The 19,537-nt window shown below is 42.3% G+C and overlaps 3 protein-coding genes across 6 annotated transcripts; 2 read left to right on the plus strand and 1 right to left on the minus strand.

The window, feature by feature from the left end:
- The first annotated feature begins 183 nt into the window (after positions 1-183).
- On the plus strand, positions 184-4,320 carry LOC133400361 (uncharacterized protein C22orf15). 3 transcript variants are annotated; one of them, XR_009768339.1, is made up of 6 exons: positions 184-1,069; positions 1,232-1,318; positions 2,340-2,462; positions 3,137-3,211; positions 3,312-3,498; positions 4,268-4,320. XR_009768339.1 is itself a non-coding variant. In XM_061672907.1 (5 exons), exons 1-5 carry the CDS (start codon positions 841-843, stop codon positions 3,425-3,427), a joined length of 630 nt encoding a protein of 209 aa, XP_061528891.1. In that variant the 5' UTR covers positions 184-840; the 3' UTR covers positions 3,428-3,808. The 3 variants fall into 3 exon arrangements, 2 of the variants coding, with proteins under 2 accessions (XP_061528891.1, XP_061528892.1); XM_061672907.1 differs by lacking the exon at positions 4,268-4,320 and having other exon boundaries at positions 3,312-3,808; XM_061672908.1 differs by lacking the exon at positions 4,268-4,320 and having other exon boundaries at positions 184-1,318; positions 3,312-3,808.
- upb1 (ureidopropionase, beta) lies at positions 4,316-10,154 on the plus strand. Its single transcript, XM_061672904.1, has 10 exons — positions 4,316-4,419; positions 5,512-5,683; positions 5,758-5,845; positions 5,929-6,023; positions 6,312-6,470; positions 6,548-6,717; positions 7,155-7,236; positions 7,362-7,404; positions 9,525-9,679; positions 9,866-10,154. Exons 1-10 carry the CDS (start codon positions 4,316-4,318, stop codon positions 9,947-9,949), a joined length of 1,152 nt encoding a protein of 383 aa, XP_061528888.1. The 3' UTR covers positions 9,950-10,154.
- A 132-nt stretch (positions 10,155-10,286) lies between these two features.
- On the minus strand, positions 10,287-19,123 carry gucd1 (guanylyl cyclase domain containing 1). 2 transcript variants are annotated; one of them, XM_061672906.1, is made up of 6 exons: positions 18,931-19,123; positions 18,728-18,812; positions 18,128-18,293; positions 17,942-18,033; positions 13,599-13,840; positions 10,287-13,392 (listed from the first exon to the last, which is right to left on the minus strand). In XM_061672906.1, the coding sequence occupies exons 1-6, from the start codon at positions 18,935-18,937 to the stop codon at positions 13,301-13,303; spliced, it is 684 nt and encodes a 227-aa protein (XP_061528890.1). In that variant the 5' UTR covers positions 18,938-19,123; the 3' UTR covers positions 10,287-13,300. The 2 variants fall into 2 exon arrangements, with proteins under 2 accessions (XP_061528890.1, XP_061528889.1); XM_061672905.1 differs by lacking the exon at positions 10,287-13,392 and having other exon boundaries at positions 13,747-14,687.
- Between the last annotated feature and the right edge of the window lie 414 nt (positions 19,124-19,537).

Below are 19,537 nucleotides of genomic sequence, written 5' to 3' on the forward strand. Positions count from 1 at the left end.
CCAGCTCTACACGCTCGGCAGGGTCCTCGAGGGTGCATCGGAGTTCGCCCAACCAGTCTACATGTGCTTTGTGGACTTGGAGAAGGCGTTTTTGACCATGTCCCTCTGGGAGTCCTGTGGGTGGTGCTTCGGGAGATCGACAGGCGGATCGGTGCACCGTCTGCAGTGATGCAGACTTTGTATCGGTCCGTTGTGGTAAAGAAGGAGCTAAGCCGCAAGGCGAAGCTCTCGATTTACCGGCCGATCTACGTTCCTACCCTCACCTATGTGAGCTGTGGGTCGTGCCTGAAAGAACAAGATCCCGGATACAAGCGGCCGAAATTAGTTTCCTCCACAGGGTATCCGGCTCTCCCTTAGAGCCGCTGCTCCTTCACACCGAGAGGAGCCAGATGAGGAGGCTGGGGCATCTGATTCAGACGCCTCCCTGGTGAGGTGTTCCAGGCACGTCCCACCGGGAGGAGACCCAGGGGACGACCCGGGACACTCCCGGCTGGCCTGGGAACGCCTCGGGATCCCCTCGCAAGAGCTGTAGGAAGTGGCTGGGGAGAGGGAAGTCTGGGCGTCCCTGCTAAAGCTACTGGCCCTGCGACCCGACCTTGGATGAGCAGAAGAAAATGGATGGATGGATGGATGGATGGGTGGATGTTTCGCAAAGTATTTTTTTTTAACTCAATCAATGTGTAAGAGAAATATATATAAAATGTTTTTAACAACATTCCAGTTTTTTTGTACAGAATTCTTTGGCAAGCCACAATATAAAAAACCTTTTCAGAGACAAGAGTGTCTTTATTTCTGTGTGTCGAAAATCCATGGAGACCAGCCACAGTGGTCCCCCTTTTCATGCGTTTAACAGTATCTGGATTTTACAGGAATGCAATTGTATGTGTGTGTGTGTGTGTGTCATCTCTGCATCTCATTCATACTGTGTCTCCCTGCAAGCTGAGTCTTTGTGTAGAGCACAAAACCGATTTAACAGCCTCCGTGTTGGTGACTCTCTGGACTCTGAACAACGGGGGGAAAACAAACTTTGTATCAGAAGGAGAAATGTTTGTCACCGTCCTGTTTGGAGGTTTGAAATATTCATATTGCACTTACTTTTGCCGACTGTATTTAGTTGTGCGAGTGTTTTATTTGATATACTGTACATGTTTTAAATAATGCTTGAACCACATGATCTCACATCATTAATGTGTGTGTCAATTATACTTTTTATACTGACTTTTCTTGACAGAAAGCAGAACGGAAATGTTTAACATCAACTGCAAACTGATACACTTTGTCCACAATTTAAAGGAGCGTTGTGGTGTGGACTTGAAAGGTATTAACCAAGGCTCGAATAAGTTTTGTGACTTTTTTTTTCTTCTTGCAGTTCAAATCCATGAGTCATTTGTAAAAGCACTGACCCACTTGATTTCTCTTTTAACCTTACCAATGAGTAAAAGGCAAATACGGTGTCATGAAAAAGTATTGCCCCCCTTCTGAAATTGCATAGTTTCCCCACTTTAATGTTTAAGATCGTCAACCAAATGTAAATATCAGACAACGATATAACCCGGGTAAACATAAAATGCTGTTTTCAAATGCCGCTTTAATTTATTACGTAAAAAAAACACACAAAAAAACAACTATTCAAAGCTACCTGGCCCTGTGTGGAAAACGTAACCCCCCCCCCGCCCCGCCCCTTTTAAAATCATGAATTAACTGTGGCTAATCAAAGCCGGCCTCCAAAGATTACCCCAAGAGAACAGCAATGACTCATCCAGGAGGTCATAAAGGAACCCTGGAGAACATCTAAAGAAGTGCAGGCCTCCTTTGCCTCAGTTAAAGTGAGGGTTGTTCTTCCGTGTTCATGACACAACAATAAGCAAGAGACTGGGCAAAAATGGCATCCATGGCAGAGTTCCAAGGCGACTTTGCCTTGTCAAAGTCTGGACTTGAATCGTATGGAAATGCACTTGCATGACCTCAAAAAGGCCGTTCATGCTCGAAAAACCTCCATTGTTGCTGAATTCTAATAATTCTGCAAGGAAGAGTGGGCCAAAATATCTCCACGGAGATGTGAAAGACTCATTGGCAGCTACAGAAAATGCTTGATGGCCCAACCAGTACTGGGCCTTCTCAACAAGGACAGAGAAGAAAAAGGAACACTTGGTCCTGATATATTAGTGATGTTTAACTCTTTTTAATAAATATTGCATGACATGATGTGAAATGTGAAAAGCAACATTACAGGAAGCATAGGAAGCTTTTTTTTTTTTTTTTTATATCACAACTTATCTAACGTTGACGGTTGGATTTGAAAAGTATGCATCCGAACAAGACACTGTTGTATCTTACAGACTGTGTGGACCTAATGAACTGCAACGGGACAGTAATGAACTTAGAAACCAAGCAGTTCAGTGTGGATCTGGCCAGCAGCTTGCTGGCAGAGAGGCAGCACTATGTCCTCCTACAAGTTTGTCGTGAGTCCTCCTCTTCCACTCTGAAGAGAAACTAAATGACATCACACATAGAAGAATAAGGGACCGTATTTGGCGACTTAAGTTGAAATCGGTGTCAGACTCCGATCAGGCGGTGAAATCAAGTGATTTCCCCCAGCCGGAATAGAACAGAATAGAATACGCCTATATTGGTCCTGCAATGGCGACATGCAGGTTTTACAGCAACAAAGTGGAGAGCAGAAGCAACTGTGGCAACTTTACACCAATAATAAATACTGCAGTCTATGTGGATGTGAATGGGAAACTGCAATTAATAAATAGTGACATGCGAGACACAGCTTAAATAGAAGTGAATATAAGCAGCAGCAAGAATAGTCAGCAGCATTATAAGTAGAGATGAAAAGATGATGTATCAATATTTTTGACAATGTTTATTGATTATGAGTGGTTGCAGTTTTGAGTGGTGGAGAACTGCACTGCATCATACTGGGAGCTGATTTTGCCCCTGCATGTACAGTGACGCTATGAAAGATAAAATAAGCAACATCTCTGCACCTGTAATAATAAACATTGTCAAATTATGATCAATCTGAAATTATTAACAAAAATGAGTCTTCTTCTCTTATCTGTACATTGATTTTGGAGCATATAACAAGATAATAACATCATGCATATCTACATGTATTTTTCTTTAGGAAGCGATAACAATGGAGGCCAGAAGTATATTTCCCTCGTACACAATGTCAGCCAGAGACATCCAGAATTAAAAGGTGACTTAACCTAGCAAGTGATCAAAAATGCTTATCCGAAGGAAAAATCTGATTGACAAGTGAAGTTGTCGTACTGGCTTTGCAAATCATTCTGCTGCAGAGCTCCTGAGGAAAGTGTGCAACCCTGGCCAAGAGCGAGACGAGAAGGTCAGAGGGCGCATACGCAGGAAGGGTCTGGCCCGCCACGGCTGGAGCCAAAATGTCTGTCAACCATGAGCAGTGCCCTCCATCCATCCGCTCATTTGAACCTCTTAATCTGTTGAGGGTCATAGGCTGAGGCCGGCCGGGTACGCCCCTCCTGATTTCCGTTCAATCGCAGGGCACATACAGACAAGCAACCACTCGCACCTGTGCTCTTATTGCGGCTCCCTGCTCAGGTCAGCTATTCATTGTCAAAGGGAAGAGTAAATACCACGTAAGAAATACGTACAACAAGTTAAAACACTATATTGGCATATCAATAAATTACATGTGAGAGAGTGAAGTCGATCAGTTTATACCACAGTACCTTTAAATCATTGCACACTAATCTGTGATATTCATCATCCATTTTCCGACTTTGGGTGACAAAAAAGATGGCAGACATTTCATAGCCATCGGGTGTATTTCAATTGTCTCCTTGCATGCTTTTTTTCGCCTTTTATTAAATTGTATCTCTCATGATTTTCAATGCGTTTGTCCTGTCTCTTGTGTACTTCAGGGTTAACATGTTTCCCTCGACACCATTCTGGGCCAGTAAAGAAGTGTGCATGTCACAGAGGGAAGCGGAATCATTTTGTGATCGTCATTAAAGGCTGAATATTTGGTTCAGTTTATCTATTACAAACAGCTTAAAATTTGTCATTTCTGTCCAAACGCCCAAAGGGAGTTGAATCATTTAGATCGCAAAGCATACAGAAGAAAAAGTCGGAATCTCTCATGCTGCTCTTGGTGAAACTAGTCATCATACTTGCACATGAGAAACATCGTTTCCAAGTCAGTTAATAACAAACGTTAGCAAACAGCAGTGAGGAGGTGTGTCAGTGTGACGCAGAGCTGTCGATGATGCAAAAACAGGTGGAAACAGACGCAGTTTGCTGGGCTGAATCCTGAAAAGCTGCCAAAATGTCTGAAGGCCAGTTTGAATCGCTGGAGACAACTCTGGAGACGTACATTCCAAAAGCTGAGCTGAAAGAGGTCAAACGCATCTTATTTGGCAAGGACACCAAGTGAGTTGAAATAGTTTGCTGCTCTCACTTTCTTCTTTCACATTCTTTCGGCCTCTTCTGCTCGCGGTCAATTCTTTATTCAGATGAGTGAAGTGGACTTTGCTCAGTTTGATCATTGTGCAGCAGTGTGATCTTTGCCCCTTTTGCACTAGTCGAAACAGCTTGCTTTGCGCAAGGCAAACAGGACAATTCTACACAGCGTAGCCTCCTCGTGGTGCGGCAAACGATATTTCTGACTCAACAGCAAAGTTGCCTCAATGCTTGTATGGAATTACTGTATGCACACTATGAAGGATGCATTTGACCATGGTAGCAGCTACTGCGTGCTTAAAATGTCTTTAAATCTCATAAAAGCTGTGGTAACATATTAGGTGAATATCAGTCATAATAAAATTGTAAGCAACCTATCAGGGTTTCTCCCCCCCCCCCCCCCCCCCCCGATTAGCTTTGAAGGTGTCTTTTCTAATCTGGAACACACAATGATACGAGCCAGCACTTTAAAGTCAATTAGTGCACATAACAAATCTGTTGCACCCTCAATTACAACATATCCATCCATCCATCCATTGTCTGTACCACTTGGGTGGCGGGCGTGCTGAAGCCTATCCCAGCTATCTTTCGGCAAGAGGTGGGGTGCACCCCGAACTGGTCGCCAGCCAATCGCAGGGCACATATATAAAAAAAACAACCATCCACACTCACACCTACAGGCAATTTAGAGTCGTCAATTAACCTACCATGCATGTTTTTGGGATGTGGGAGGAAACCGGAGTGGCCGGAGAAAACTCACCCAGTCACGGGGAGAACATGCAAACTCTACACAGGCAGGGCTGGGATTTGAACCTTAGAACCGTGAGGCAGGTGTGCTAACCAGTCGCCCACCGTGCCGCCTTACAACACATCAGCGGATTTAATTAGCCTACAGCATATAAATAACTAACACGTTTACAACAAAGTCGGAATGATGTACACACATTCCTATCACATATCAATACAAGCACTGAAATAATGCAGTTTTCTGTTGGCCTAAAGAGTTTTCATATGTTCCAGTAGCATTGTGAATTTCCAATGTGGAATGTCATCTACATATAGGATGCTGGACCTCCCATCAGGTGCTGTGGAGGCTGCACGGCACGGTGACTTTGAACTGAAAGGCTACAGCTTTCAGGCCACGGAGGAACAGCTGAGGCTGCCCAGAAGGATCCGAGTGGGACTTGTGCAGCATCACATTGTTCTTCCCACAGACGCACCCATCATGGACCAGGTCAGGGAGCTGATGGCAAGAACCGGAACACGCATTTCACTGAATTCATACAAACACCGGTCCTCTCCCAACAGGTCAATGCTCTGCACAACCGGGTCGGTCAAATAGTGGAAGGAGCGGCCATGTGTGGCGTGAACATTATCTGCTTTCAGGAAACGTGGAGTAAGTGTGACCGTGATTTTTTAATATATATTTTTTTAAATAGAAGAAAACATTTGTGACTGACCTGCGTTTGCTGAATGCAGCCATGCCGTTTGCGTTCTGCACCCGTGAGAAAGAACCGTGGACGGAATTTGCAGAGTCTGCCGAGAATGGAAATACCACACGCTTCTGCCAGGAGGTGACCGAACAGAGATCTTACATATATGGGCAGAAGTATTGAGACTTCTGATGCTGCTAGACACGTTTATTTTCTGCAAATCATAATTCTATCCTCCCATCCAAATTGAATAGTTATTGCGGGGCAGACACCCTATGGAAAAAAAAAAACAAAAAAAAAAACTCCCACACATTCACAAACTCCAAAATGGCCTGGTGCTCTAATACTTTTGTCCATTTAATGTAATAAGAAGATGTGCTTTGGTTTAGTACACAAGCATAATGAATGATATTGTGATTCTCCCTCTAGTTGGCCAAAAAGTACAATATGGTGATTATCTCTCCAATTTTGGAGCGGGACGAGATGCACGACAGTCTGTGGAACACGGCAGTGGTGATCTCCAACTCTGGAAATGTGCTGGGGAAGAGCAGGAAGAATCATATTCCCAGAATTGGAGACTTTAACGAGGTCAACTTGTCTTTTCTTTTCGATTCCCTGACCCGCTGTCGATTTTTACCGAAACGGTCTTTTTGCTTTGCTCTCAGTCGACATATTATATGGAAGGTGACACTGGCCACACAGTATTCCAGACACAATTTGGGAAGATAGCCGTCAATATCTGCTATGGACGCCATCACCCCCTTAACTGGTTCATGTACAGTATGAATGGAGCTGAGATCATCTTTAACCCTTCTGCTACTGTTGGTGCCCTAAGGTAGGCACTGGTGGAACCCTTGACTGAAGAAGAGAATGTTTCTATTCCTAATAACAACATTATAATACTAATACCACGTATCAAAAACAACAACTACATTCTAATTTCTAATAGTTCCAAAGTGGGAATTTGTTTTCACATTATTTTTATTATGATATAGACAAATTATGGGGGGGGAAAAAAGAAGCATGAAGTGTCTCGTTTAATGATCAACTGGGTGTACGCAGCGTCTTGCTCCTTTGACAAGGTCACAGCCACACAGCTGCTACATACACAGCCAGCTTACCATTTAGCGTTGCCGATTAAAACCCATATACAATGCTTGTTGTGTACTGTATATGACTTAATAATGACAATAGTGGTGCCCTCTGCTTTCGGTAGGCTGCTGGATGCCATCACTGCGCTGTCTGTAATATTATTGTATATTCTTTCTCTAGTGAGCCTATGTGGCCTATAGAGGCCAGGAATGCAGCCATAGCGAACCACTGTTTCACCTGTGCAATAAATCGAGTTGGGACAGTAAGTTCGAGTCACCTGCATTTGAAAATTGTTATTTTGTATTGGATATGATTTGTTTCACATTGCTGTTTTGTAGTGAGAACATCTGGTCTACATCAATAACATATGCCTTTTATTTCCTGCAGGAGCATTTCAAAAGTGAATTTACATCTGGTGATGGACAAAAAGGTAGGGTCGTAACCATTACTCAAAGCATTTAGTGTCAGTATTACATTTTCAACTTAATACAGAAATTCAAATTCTATTTATCCTCAATGTTACTGAATGTAGAAATATAATCCTGAGGTCATTTGAATGGGATTCATTTCATTGGTCAATAAAAGGATACATAGACCATTAGTGAGAGTTTGAGCACTGGATTAGAAGATTTACTGACTCACTTTCATGTATACTGTATATTTATACACAATATTCTTTGACGGTTTAAGTGTGATGTTTATTTCAGTCCTTTTCTATACTTAGTCTGTGGCCAGAAAGCAGACGACACAGTTGTGTTATTTCTGCGTATACAGTACTATGGATGTACAATGACAATAAAGATCATTCTGATTTTGACTTGACTGAGTGAGTGTCACGTCTCGTATCATGGTAGCAAATTTTATGACTTTAGTGAAATACACTGTCATGTAAACAAATCCAGTGGGTACGGAAAGTAGTCAGACTCTTCTTTTATATTGCACCCATTTGCTAAAATCATTTAAGTTCATTTTTCCCCTCATCAATGTACACACAGCAGCCCATATTGACAGGGGAAAAAAACGGAATTGTTGAAACGTTTGCAGATGTATTAAAAATGAAAAACTGAAATATCACACAGCCATAAGTATTCAGACCCTTTGCTCAGTATTGAGTAGAAGCACCCTTTTGAGCTAATACAGCCATTAGTCTTTTTGGGAATGATGCAACAAGTTTTTCACACCTGGATTTGGGGATCCTCTGCAATTCCTCCTTGCAGATCCTCTCCAGTTCTGTCAGGTTGGATGGTGAACGTTGGTGGACAGCCATTTTCAGGTCTTTCCAGAGATGCTCAATTGGGTTTAAGTCAGGGGTCTGGCTGGGCCATTCAAAAACAGTCACGGAGTTGTTCTGAAGCCACTCCTTCGGTATTTTAGCTGTGTGCTTAGGGTCATTGTCTTGTTGGAAGGTGAACCTTCGGCCCAGTCTGAGGTTCTGAGCACTCTGGACAAGTCTTTCCTCCAGGATAACCCTGTGCATGGCCACATTCATCTTTTCTTCGATTGAAATCAGTCGTCCTATCCCTGCAGCTGAAAAACACCCCCACAGCATGATGTTACCACCACCATGCTTCACTGTTGGGACTGTATTGCACTGGTGATGAGCAGTGCCTGGTTTTCTCCACACATACCGGTTAGAATAAAGGCCAAACATTTCTATCTTGGTCTCATCAGACCAGAGAATCTTATTTCTCCTTCAGGTGTTTATTTGGCAAACTCCATGCAGGCTTTCATGTGTCTTGCACTGAGGAGAGGTTTACGTCGGGTCACTCCGCCATAAAGCCACGACCGGTGGAGGGCAGCAGTGATGGTTGACTTTCTAGAATGTTCTCCTATCTCCCGACTGCATCTCTGGAGCTCAGCCACAGTGGTCTTTGGGTTGTTCTTTACCTCTCTCACAAAAGGCTCTTCTCCCCCGATTGCTCAGTTTGGCCGCACGGCCAGCTCTAGGAAGGGTTCTGATCATCCCAAACGTCTTCCATTTCAGGATTATGGAGGCCACTGTGCTCTTAGGAACCTAACGTGCAGCAGAATATTTTTTTGTAACCTTGGCCAGATCTGTGCCCTGCCACAATTCTGTCTCTGAGCTCTTCAGACAGTTCCTTTGACCTCATGATTCTCATTTGCTCTGGCATGCACTAGTGAGCTGTAAGGTCTTATATAGACAGGTGTGTGGCTTTCCTAATCAAGTGCAATCAGTATAATCAAACACAGCTGGACTCCAATGAAGGTGTAGAACCATCTCAAGGATGATCAGAAGAAATGGACATCACCAGAGTTAAATATGAGTGTCACAGCAAAGGGTCTGCATACTTATGGCCGTGTGATATTTCAGTTTTTCTTTTTTCATAAATCAGCAAAGCTTTCAACAATTCAGTTTTTTTTTGTCAATATGGGGTGCTGTGTATACATTGATGAGGGAAAAAAATGAACTTAAAGGATTTGGCTGCAATATAACAAAGAGGGAAAAATTTAAGGGGGTCTGAAAACTTTCCGTACCCACTGTAAGCTACATTCACAGCATATATATATTGCCTTTGGTGATGTTTGCAGCTCACCATGACTTTGGCCACTTCTACGGATCCAGTTATGTGGCTGCCCCCGATGGAAGTCGCACCCCAGGGCTCTCCAGGACTCATGATGGACTACTGGTGGTAGAAATGGACCTCAACCTGAACCGCCAAATCAGTGACAAATGGAGTTTCAAGGTTAACAAATTCCACATGGATGACTTGCTTCTTGTTTTATTGTATTCAACATTTCAGATTTTTTTTAATCAATAGAAGGTAGTTGTATAGCAACAAGTTATTTGCACATTTCTGTAAATCAAAGTCAATGCCACTGTAGATCCATCATGATACAAAATGCTTTCGAAATCTCTTTTTTTCCCGTAGATAACTGGGCGGTACCCTGAGTATGCTGAGGACCTTACCAATGCTGTCAGACATGACTTCAAGCCCCAAATAGTGAAGGAATAGATACAAGCAAAAACTGAACCTCTTCAGATGAAGTTCTTAACTGGTCTCACTTTAGCACCCACATTTTCCCATTGTCATAAAGTTAATGAGTCAAACCAAGCATAGAAGAAACAGCGTTGAAAAACGTCATTAGTTTTTACACATTCTTGCATGTGTAATGAGCATTTTCAAAGGACATTAAGAAACTGAGGAAGACCAGCGTATTTCTGACTCGTCAAAATATATTTTTGCAAATTAAAAGACATATCTTGTATCTGATGCACATGAAATATTTCACTGTTTGCAACCAGGTCCTGACCCATCAGTTGAGAATCACTCCTCTACAGTATGACACACGTTCAGCCAGTCAGTATTTAATTGATGAACTGGAAAAGCCCGTTTTTGCATCTTCTCTTCACAAAATAAAATTACATTTTATAATGCAAATGTGAGCTATGCAGTATTCATGCAGATGAGAATTACAAGAATGAGGTTTAAGGTTCAAATGCTTTAATTACAGCATTTAAAAAATCCAAACAGACCTCTGTGTTCTCTTGAAGATCAAAAGAATCTGAAGTGTATGATTGTTGAATTCAAACTATAATTGTGAGAAGTATTGTGCATTAACTTTTGAAACCAGTAAAGATGGCATGGCAAATTGTTCACTCTCATCAACAATGAACACAGCACCTGTTCAGCCCACAAACAAAACATGCTCCAGATGTCATGTTTCCATGACAACAAACAGAAGCTTTTCTCAACCCCAAAAAAGTGACAGGAAAGTTCACGATCTTTAAGCACGCTCTTCTTTAGGCAGCTTCTGCTTTGGAATATTTTATGGAATCCGATTTCCCTTCAGTATGAATAGTCTTATCTGAGATTGGTTCATAATATACACTCACTGGACACCTCATTAAGTACACCACTAATTCCCTCATAGGATTAATAATCTATCTACAGAGCAGTGGAAAAAGTATTATCCCCCTTCTCAAATTCTTGTATATTTTTTGCATAGTTTCCCCTAATTTAATGTTTAAGATAATCAAACAGATGTAAATATCAACAAATATAACCCAAGTGAACTTAAAATGCAGTACTTTAAATGGTGATTTTATTTATTAAGGAAAATATATTCAGCTACCTGGCCCTGTGTGAAATATTACCCCCTTTGTTAAATCATGAATTAATTGTGGCTAATCATATCATTTTCGGTTCATTTTAATAGATCCCACACAAGCCTGATTACCTCCAGACCTGTTAAAATCAATAATTCATCAACAGAATCTGTCAAGACAAAATCAAGTCTGACAAAAGGTCTAAAAAAGATGCAACAAAATGACATGATCCAGAAAAATTCCAGAACAGTTGAGAAATAAAGTAATTGACTATCAGTCTGGAAAGGGTTACAAAATCCATTTTCTAAGGCTTTACGATTCCAGCAAACCATAGGGAGAGCCATTATCCTCACATGGAGAAAACATGGAAGAGTGGTGAACCTTCCCAGGAGTGACCGGCCTACTAAGATTACCCCAAGAGAACAGCAATGACTCATCCAAGAGTCCACAAAGGAACTCAGGACAACCTCTAAAGAACTGCAGGCCTCCCTTGCCTCCGTTAAGGTCAATGTTTATGACACAACAATAAGAAAGAGACTGGGCAAAAATGGCCATGGCAGAGTTCCGAGGCATAAACCACTGTTGACCAAAAACAACATAAAGGCTTGTCTTACTTTTGAAACGACGACAACAACAACAACAACAAAACAAGCAAACGTCTGAATGATTCCCAAGACTTTGGGCCAATATTATATGGACTGAAGAGATGAAAGTTGAGCTTTTTGGAAGGCGTGTGTCTCGTTACGTCTGGCGTAAATGTAGCACATCTTTTCAGAAATAGAACATCGTACCAACAGTCAGACATGGCGGTAGTAGTGTGATCATTTTGGGCTGCTTTACTCCTTCAGGACCTGGACAACTTGCTGTGATAGATGGAACCATGAATTCTGCTCTTAAACAGACATTTCTGAAGGACAATGTTCAGCCATCAGTTTATGGCCTCAAGCTGAAGTGCTCTTGGGATCTACAGCAGGATAATGATCCAAAATACACCAGCTAGTCAACTTCTGTATGGCTTAAAAAACAAAATGAAGGTTTTGGAGTGGCCTAGTCAATGTTCAGAATTGAATCTAGTTGCATGACCTTAAAAGGGCCGTTCATGCTCGAAAACTCTCCATTGTTGCTGAACTCAAATAATTCTGCAAGGAAGAGTGGGCCAAAATATCTCCAGAGATGTAAAAGGCACATTGCCAGTTATAGAAAATGCTTGATTTCAGTTGTTGCTGCTGAGAATTGCCCAAACAGTTATTAGGTTTAGGGGGCCATTACTTTTCCACACAGGGCCAGGTAACTTTGAATATATTTGTTTCCCCTTAAATGAAATCACCATTTAAAAACATCATTTTATGTTCACTTGGGCTATATTTGTCCGATATTTACATTTGTTTGATGATCTTAAAGTGGGGAAACTATGCAAAAATATAAGAATTTAAGGGCGCCAATACTTTTTCACAGCACTGTATCTATCTATCTATCGGCATCCTATGCAAGCGCTGTAAAATAATTATTTTACAGTGATTATCATAAATTAATGTTGAGTTTACGTTATTGCAAAATGTTAGAACCACCTTTTTTATGATGCAGCGCAGTTATGCTCCACTGAAAACAGCAACTACAATTAACAATAAACACTGTTAAACTAATACCTCTCTGACAGCACCCATCAAAACATTAAAAAAAAAAATCTTTGTAAGGCAGATTTTAATTACCTGAGACTTTCAAAGCCCAACTAATTTCCCTGTTTCAATTATCATGAACAAAATGTGAGCCAAAGTTGAGTTAGGAGGCCATGAATAAACAAGTAGAACTGACTTGAAACACACAAAGATATGGATAAACATCATAAGACCTGAATAACATGTACACCACTTCCTGAAAACTCCTATCAAGGTCAGAATTTACCACAATTCATCTATTGTATTTGAACACTCCTCTCAAGTTCATGAAAAGCCTAACATTCAAAAATTCTAATAGCATATTCATAGTTATGGATCTGCTCCTCTTTTTAAAAAATACACAGCGTAATTATACACAATTTAGCATCACCTATTGAGTTAATTCCTTAATAGGCTGAGTGGTGTTGGTTGGAAAAGAGGAACATAGGTATGGGAAGCCTCTTTCACTTGAGTGGCTGGACTCAATAGCACCAGTGAGGGTGGTGGAGTAGAAGGGGTTATGGACCCACTGAAGAAGTCCACTATTTAATCAACAGGAGTGCATTATATGAAGTGAAATCCAAATGTTTCAAAAATGTCTATCAGCTCCCTTTAAATATGAAGAGGATGTCCTCATCCGTCCCGTAGCTCCGCCGAGCCTCCTCAAAGTTACTGACGGTGGTGCAGCAGACCCCTATAGTCACACACGCACACAGAGACACACACACACACACACATAATGTAACGTTTAAGCCACAGCTGCTCTAAAGCAACAGCATTGGTAATTACCAATGTTTTTTTTGTTTTTTTTTGACATACGCAGAAGCTATTCAATGGAAATATTTGTATGTTACAACATAATTATTATTGCTGTCCATGAATCCACATGGTATTACTCACGGTCAGAATACGCAGGATTGTTGTACAAGATGCAGCCAGTTGACCTGTTGAAGCCACACAGCACTACAAAATGCCCCTGATACTCTGGTTTTCTGCAGAAACACTTCTGGCCCACAGGGAGGAAACAGCAGTATTTGACGGGTGCAGAGCAAAGTTCACACGTCAAGATGACAGCATTGACGAGCACGATAGCAACATGGCTCTCTTCTAGATGAGACTGGATTTCCTGAATGGTCACAGAGCTGTGGGGAGAAGCGTACAAAAGTCCTCAGTGCTATGTGTGACGAGCTATAAGATGACTTTCAATATTCTCAATCATCCAGGTCATTTCATTCTCAGGGCATTGAATTGACTGCAACTGGACTTTTCCCCTCTCATCTGAGTAGGGTTCATCAGTTCATAGACATAGGACAGCTCTCGCCTGTGTGTTGGTATGGAAGCCCAACTATTTATCCCCAAGTTAGAGGCATGCCCCAACCACAAATGCTATCACTCTTTTGGGATGCAAAACAAGAGTCGAGGATGCATTAAAAAGAGGCCTTTTGCCTGCCAACAACAGTCGTTTGGGTGGTTTGACACTTGTTACTATTCCATTTTGTTGTATGAATAGTTGTGGAGGCAGCTGGAAGCCAAAAGTGGCTGTGTTGGTGTTTGCTCTTGAGTCTCTTTGGAAGAGATGAAACGACAGCATTGTATGTGGTAGATACAGTGGGAGGAAAAAGTATGTGAACCCTTTGAACTTTCTTAAATTTCTGCATAAAATAGTCATAAACTGTGGTCTGATCTTCATCTAGGCGGCACGGTGGCCGACTGGTTAGCACATCTGCCTCACAGTTCTGAGGACCGGGTTTCAAATGCCGGCCCCGCCTGTTCTCCCCGTGCCTGTGTGGGTTTTCTCCGGGTACTAAGGTTTCCTCCCACATCCCAAAAACATGCACGGTAGGTTGATTGAAGACTCTAAATTGCCCAAAGGTGTGAATGTGAGTGTGAATGGTTGTTTGTGCCCTGCGATTGGCTGGCGACCAGTTCAGGGTGTACCCTGCCTCTCGCCTGAAGATAGCTGGGATAGGCTCCAGCATGCCGACAACCCTAGTGAGGAAAAGAAGAACAGAAAATGGATGGATGGATGGATCTTCATCTAAATTACAAAGTCTGCTTAAACTAATACCACACAAACAATCATATCTTTTCACATTTTTATTGAAAATAAGTAAACATTCACAGGACAAAGGAACCTCTATGCTACGGATTCGCCAAGAGCTCATCAGAGTCAGGTGTGAGACAATCCGGAGTCCGATCAATGACACAAGCTTGGAGGTTTGGCTTAATGCTGCTCTGGTGACGAGAAACCCCATACCAGGTCAGAATTGTCTTTTGTCAAGAAGCATTGCCTGATGTGTAACGTGCCTAGCGCAAAAGAGCTCTCAGAAGACCAACAATTGAGAATTGTCGATTTGGCCTGTTACACACAAAGATTTTTGAAATCTTAAAAGATTGTTCATCTGTTACAGATGCCACACATGAAGATAATAAAAATACAAATCGGGCATTTAACAGTTTTGGTCATACTGTGTCGTGTGCTCAGATATTCTCAATACAGAACACAGCACACTTAAAGATTCTGTTCCAGTAATCTTGCGTGATCAAATTTAATCTATCAAAAACGAAGAACAAACACTACTGGATATGTTGCACCGATATTTCCAGAGTGCTGCCGTATGGACCAGATGCGGGAGTGTTGCAGAATGGCGATGTCATCAACAAAATCACTTGCTTTGGAAAATACTTGCCGTCTGGTGAAGCCACTTATACAAGAGACGACATCGGGTAGGATATGTTTGTTTTTGAGTGCGTTTGGAAATGGAATCTGACGCCCTAACTTCACTTGAGAGTGCAAGAGTTCCAAGAGGCAGATCTTCATCCGTGTGTGCTAGGCCAAAAGGCTTCTTTATACTCGCGCGGACGGCGACCGTGCTGACGTCACTGCGGCTGTCCCGCGCGTAGTTTGCCTTTATACTCGAGCGCAACTCATGCGCGCAGTCGGGGGTGCCGCTACGGCTGGTATTGGCGAGGACGCCACAGGGTGGAGTTTCCGCCGCATTTTCTTTTGCCATTTCCGGTAGCCGTTTTTACTTTTCTTTCAGTAACAAGGAACAAAGCAACAACAATGGCGACCGTGGAACAGTGTCTGCTAGAACAAATGGACCTAGATGACCAGATGATACGTTTAATTATGCTGAAAAATCGATCAAGAAGGCGGCGGCGCCGATGGTATGAAGAACCAAGGGGCACACCGAGTATGTCATCACAACATGTGACTAAAACAGACCAATCACGAGAGAGGATCGCAGCAACTATTTTTGCCGTGTGCGCGTCAAGCTACGCAGAGGGGCCGCACGGGCCAATTCGTCGGTCACATGATGCAATGCGGGCGTTGTCGGCCGCGGGAGTATAAAGAGGCCTTAAGACAATCAGAACAATCCAGTTGTGACTGATTCAATTGCCTGAGAATGGGCTACATCCATTTTCTAAACTGCCTGCCTTTTTTGGGTTGGAGGTGAGCTGAAGCCTATCCTAGCTGACCTTGGGCGTGAGGCAGGGTTACCCCTGGACTGTTCTCCAGTCAATTGCAGGGGACATAGAGACAAGCAACGATTTACACTTCACATTCACACCTATGGACAATTTAAAGTCATTAATCAAAGTAACCAGAGAAAACCCTCCCAACCAAGGTGAGAACATGTAATCTCTCAAACATGCAATCTCAAATATTAACAGACATGCAAACACCAAGGCATGAAAAAGGTGACCAAAAAAAAGTGGGGTGGTGTAGGGGGATCCCCCAACCCCCTGCAGAGATGTTTTTTTATTATTTCAACATAAATGTATCAATCTGGAAGACTGAAGAGTCCAATAAAGCAAGAAAAACAAAATTCTTCACGCAGACAAACATTTACACCGCTCAAGCACAAGTTGATGTAAAAATTTAAGGTTAAAATTAAATTTGCCTCATCTTTTTTCCTTTTTTGTTTTGGCCTCCAACTTGAGCCAGGCCCATCTCCAACTGCACCTGATGCCTGCTTCAAGCTGTGCCACATGAATAGCATCCTCCTCTTTAGGCACTCTTCTGGAAAATAATTGACTAGAATTACTGTCTGTTTCGCTTCATTTGTCACTATTACCAACTTCAAAGGCTAATCCCAAATGCATCCTCCAGGAAAATATTAAGTACAATATTTTTCTGTTTTTATTGGCCATTTCTGAATTTGAAGTTAGTTCATTCTGTGTTGTGACATAATCCCTTATCATCGCTCTGTCGCTTAATAAATTTAACATTAACATCATTGAACTAATTAAATAATTGCAAGCGCATTTCCTAATTAATGAAAAATACTCGCGGATCAGCTCGTCGCCAATGTTACGTGTGCTTCGCGGTTCCGCTGGGACCGCAACCAGGGCCATGACCCGCAGTACCTCAACGCGAAAATACAAAAGACCAGTGCAACAAATACCACACTGACTGATCTGCGCAGTGTTTTTTCAAGTTATAAGCGAGCTGAAATATCCACGTTTGGGCAGACAGTGCCAGACAAATACTACAATACATGAAAGCTGTTGTTTTTCTTCATCTAAATGTAAACAAGCGCAGCAGGCCGCTGTCTTCATGGTAACAACGACCTTCCCAACATGGCCGCCACGTAGACATGACAATCAGCCGGACAGGCTTATCTAGTGTTAATACCTATGTCCGGGAAGCCCAGTAGAAGACGTTGTGTGAGGTCATCTGACTTTCTTGTGTCGTTTGATTGGTAAACTAGCCTTTAACGTCACTAGCCCTTAAACTGGATTGGCGCAAACAGCGCCCGATGCGGATGTCCAAGTCACAGTCTCGCGCACAAAATAGTTGATAAATAAAAGTACCAAGCGACATTTAGATCATTGTAAGGGAGTACAAGTACCATTACTTCTTAACAGCAGAAGCGGCCTAAGTGTTTTTTCTGGTCTCGTCAACTCCTGTGGCGGGCGGAACCTCAGGCCAATGCACTCCCATATTAGTTTGCTGCGTAATATTCACAATTACATCGATGTGTGGACGGTGAATGTGTGGAATGGATCTAGCTGCCAGCGTTCCAGGAGTATGAAACACCCTATGACGTCAGCGACGGTGACACCCCCCCAACCCCCAGGAAAAACTGATCGGATCTATACAATTCACGTAAATGGCCTAGTCTGAGTTCAAAACGATGATTTTCGCCTAAAGGCAACTGATTTGCATGCATGTATTAAACACTTCTCCACTGTGCCGCTTTAAATGAATCCCATTTACATTTTGATGTACCTACCATTTCTTCACCACCACTCCTATGTTCTCTGCTTTAAGGAAAAGCTCGTTCACACGATCTTCTTCGGTATCAAAATGCTTCTTATAAAAGGACTGCAAAGGAGAGCACAAACATTACCATGCCAGATGAATGTGTGAAGTAATTTTTTTTTTCAAATTGTATTTGATATTGTCTGAGCAAAGGTACCTGATTCCTAAAGCCCTTATCAACTCCTAGTGTCTGTGTGCAAAAGCAATGCTTGATTCCTAGATGGCACATGAGGTAGGCCAGGTCAATAGTCCACACACTCTCCGTCATTTTCAGGTCCCAGCATGCTCTCTGAAACTGCTCATCACTAATGGGATGAAGGTACCTGCCAGCCCGGACATACAAAAGCTCAAATGTACTCATAATAGCCAATGTTGGGAGCAACGCACTTACAGTGGGGCAAAACGTTTTTATTCAGCCACCAATTGTGCAAGTTCTCCCAATTAAAAAGATGAGAGAGGCCTGTAATTTTCCATCATAGGTGTACCTCACACGCACGCACACACGCGGGCGCACACACACACACACACACACACACAGTATATGTATTATAAATATTTTAATTCCTCAAGGGGACATCCAATTTACCCTGCTATATATGTTTTGCACACCACGTATATCTGATATCGTCAATATTTACAATGTATAAGGCCAATTAAAAGCTGATTTTTGATGAGGAGAAACCATGGACTCCGTTTCCACTTGTGTAAAAAGAATTACAGGCACAAAATGATGACATATCCATTATATAATGCTTACTTGAGTACCATCCTGGAGCAGGCTAAACCACAGTCCCAGTGGTACAGCTGCTGAATGACAGGTACATCCAGTAGGACGGCATCATCTGGAGAGAGAAAAACAGGCAAATGTTAATTCATTTAATTCACGGATAATGTTTACTAATACGGTGCCAGTCGTTTCACACCTACGTCGGGTTGTTGAGATCAGCTGGTGTCACTCACCTGTCATTCTGCTGTCGTCTCTCTTGAAAGAAAATACGTCTGCAACTTTTCCCAGATGGAAAAAGTGCCGTTTACGCTGGCGTTCGAACAGTTGAATTTCTCATTGTCGATTGCTCGTCGAGAAAAAAAATAAAATATCTTAAATTTACTGTTAGCTGCCAGGCTAGCAGTATTAAAATGTTTTCGCAGGATCACGTCTTATCCACCCACCCACCCACCCACTTTAATTTCTGGACTCACACCAGCATTAAAAAAAATAAAAACACATATCTGCAATACATTTTTTTAAAATTAACAAAAAAGGGTGGGACAACTGCCCGGTTAATCTATTTCCTCCGGCTCGCCGTAGCTCTTCTTCTTCTACGCTCAAATTTGGTGCTTCAACGGGTGATCACAGGCGACACAGCACATACCGCCATCTAGCCGTGGGGAAAATGCGTCTATGGTTTTTATTGGTGGGTCAAAGTGCGTGGGGGGATTTTTGGCCCATCCATCCAGAAGTTTTTTTTTTTTTTTTTATTTGTTGGTCAAACCTGAATAGAGTGGACATCAAGCTACCCAGTCAAGGTCTACCACACCAAATTAAATTCAAGATGTAACAGGTCAA

This window comes from Phycodurus eques, chromosome 3 (genome assembly GCF_024500275.1).
Source record: "Phycodurus eques isolate BA_2022a chromosome 3, UOR_Pequ_1.1, whole genome shotgun sequence".
Classification (NCBI taxonomy): Eukaryota; Metazoa; Chordata; class Actinopteri; order Syngnathiformes; family Syngnathidae; genus Phycodurus; species Phycodurus eques.

Coding starts and splice junctions, on each gene's coding strand:
- LOC133400361 (XM_061672907.1), top strand. CDS start 841: ATGCGTTTAACAGTATCTGGATTTTACAGGAATGCAATTGTATGTGTG. Junction 2,463..3,136: donor TGTCCTCCTACAAGTTTGTC/GTGAGTCCTCCT, acceptor ATTTTTCTTTAG/GAAGCGATAACAATGGAGGC. Junction 3,212..3,311: donor GAGACATCCAGAATTAAAAG/GTGACTTAACCT, acceptor ATTCTGCTGCAG/AGCTCCTGAGGAAAGTGTGC.
- upb1 (XM_061672904.1), top strand. CDS start 4,316: ATGTCTGAAGGCCAGTTTGAATCGCTGGAGACAACTCTGGAGACGTAC. Junction 5,684..5,757: donor ACGCACCCATCATGGACCAG/GTCAGGGAGCTG, acceptor CTCTCCCAACAG/GTCAATGCTCTGCACAACCG. Junction 7,405..9,524: donor ATCTGGTGATGGACAAAAAG/GTAGGGTCGTAA, acceptor TGATGTTTGCAG/CTCACCATGACTTTGGCCAC.
- gucd1 (XM_061672905.1), bottom strand. Junction 18,294..18,727: donor TGCTCCAGGATGGTACTCAA/GTAAGCATTATA, acceptor CCGGGCTGGCAG/GTACCTTCATCCCATTAGTG. Junction 18,034..18,127: donor ATAAGGGCTTTAGGAATCAG/GTACCTTTGCTC, acceptor TCTCCTTTGCAG/TCCTTTTATAAGAAGCATTT.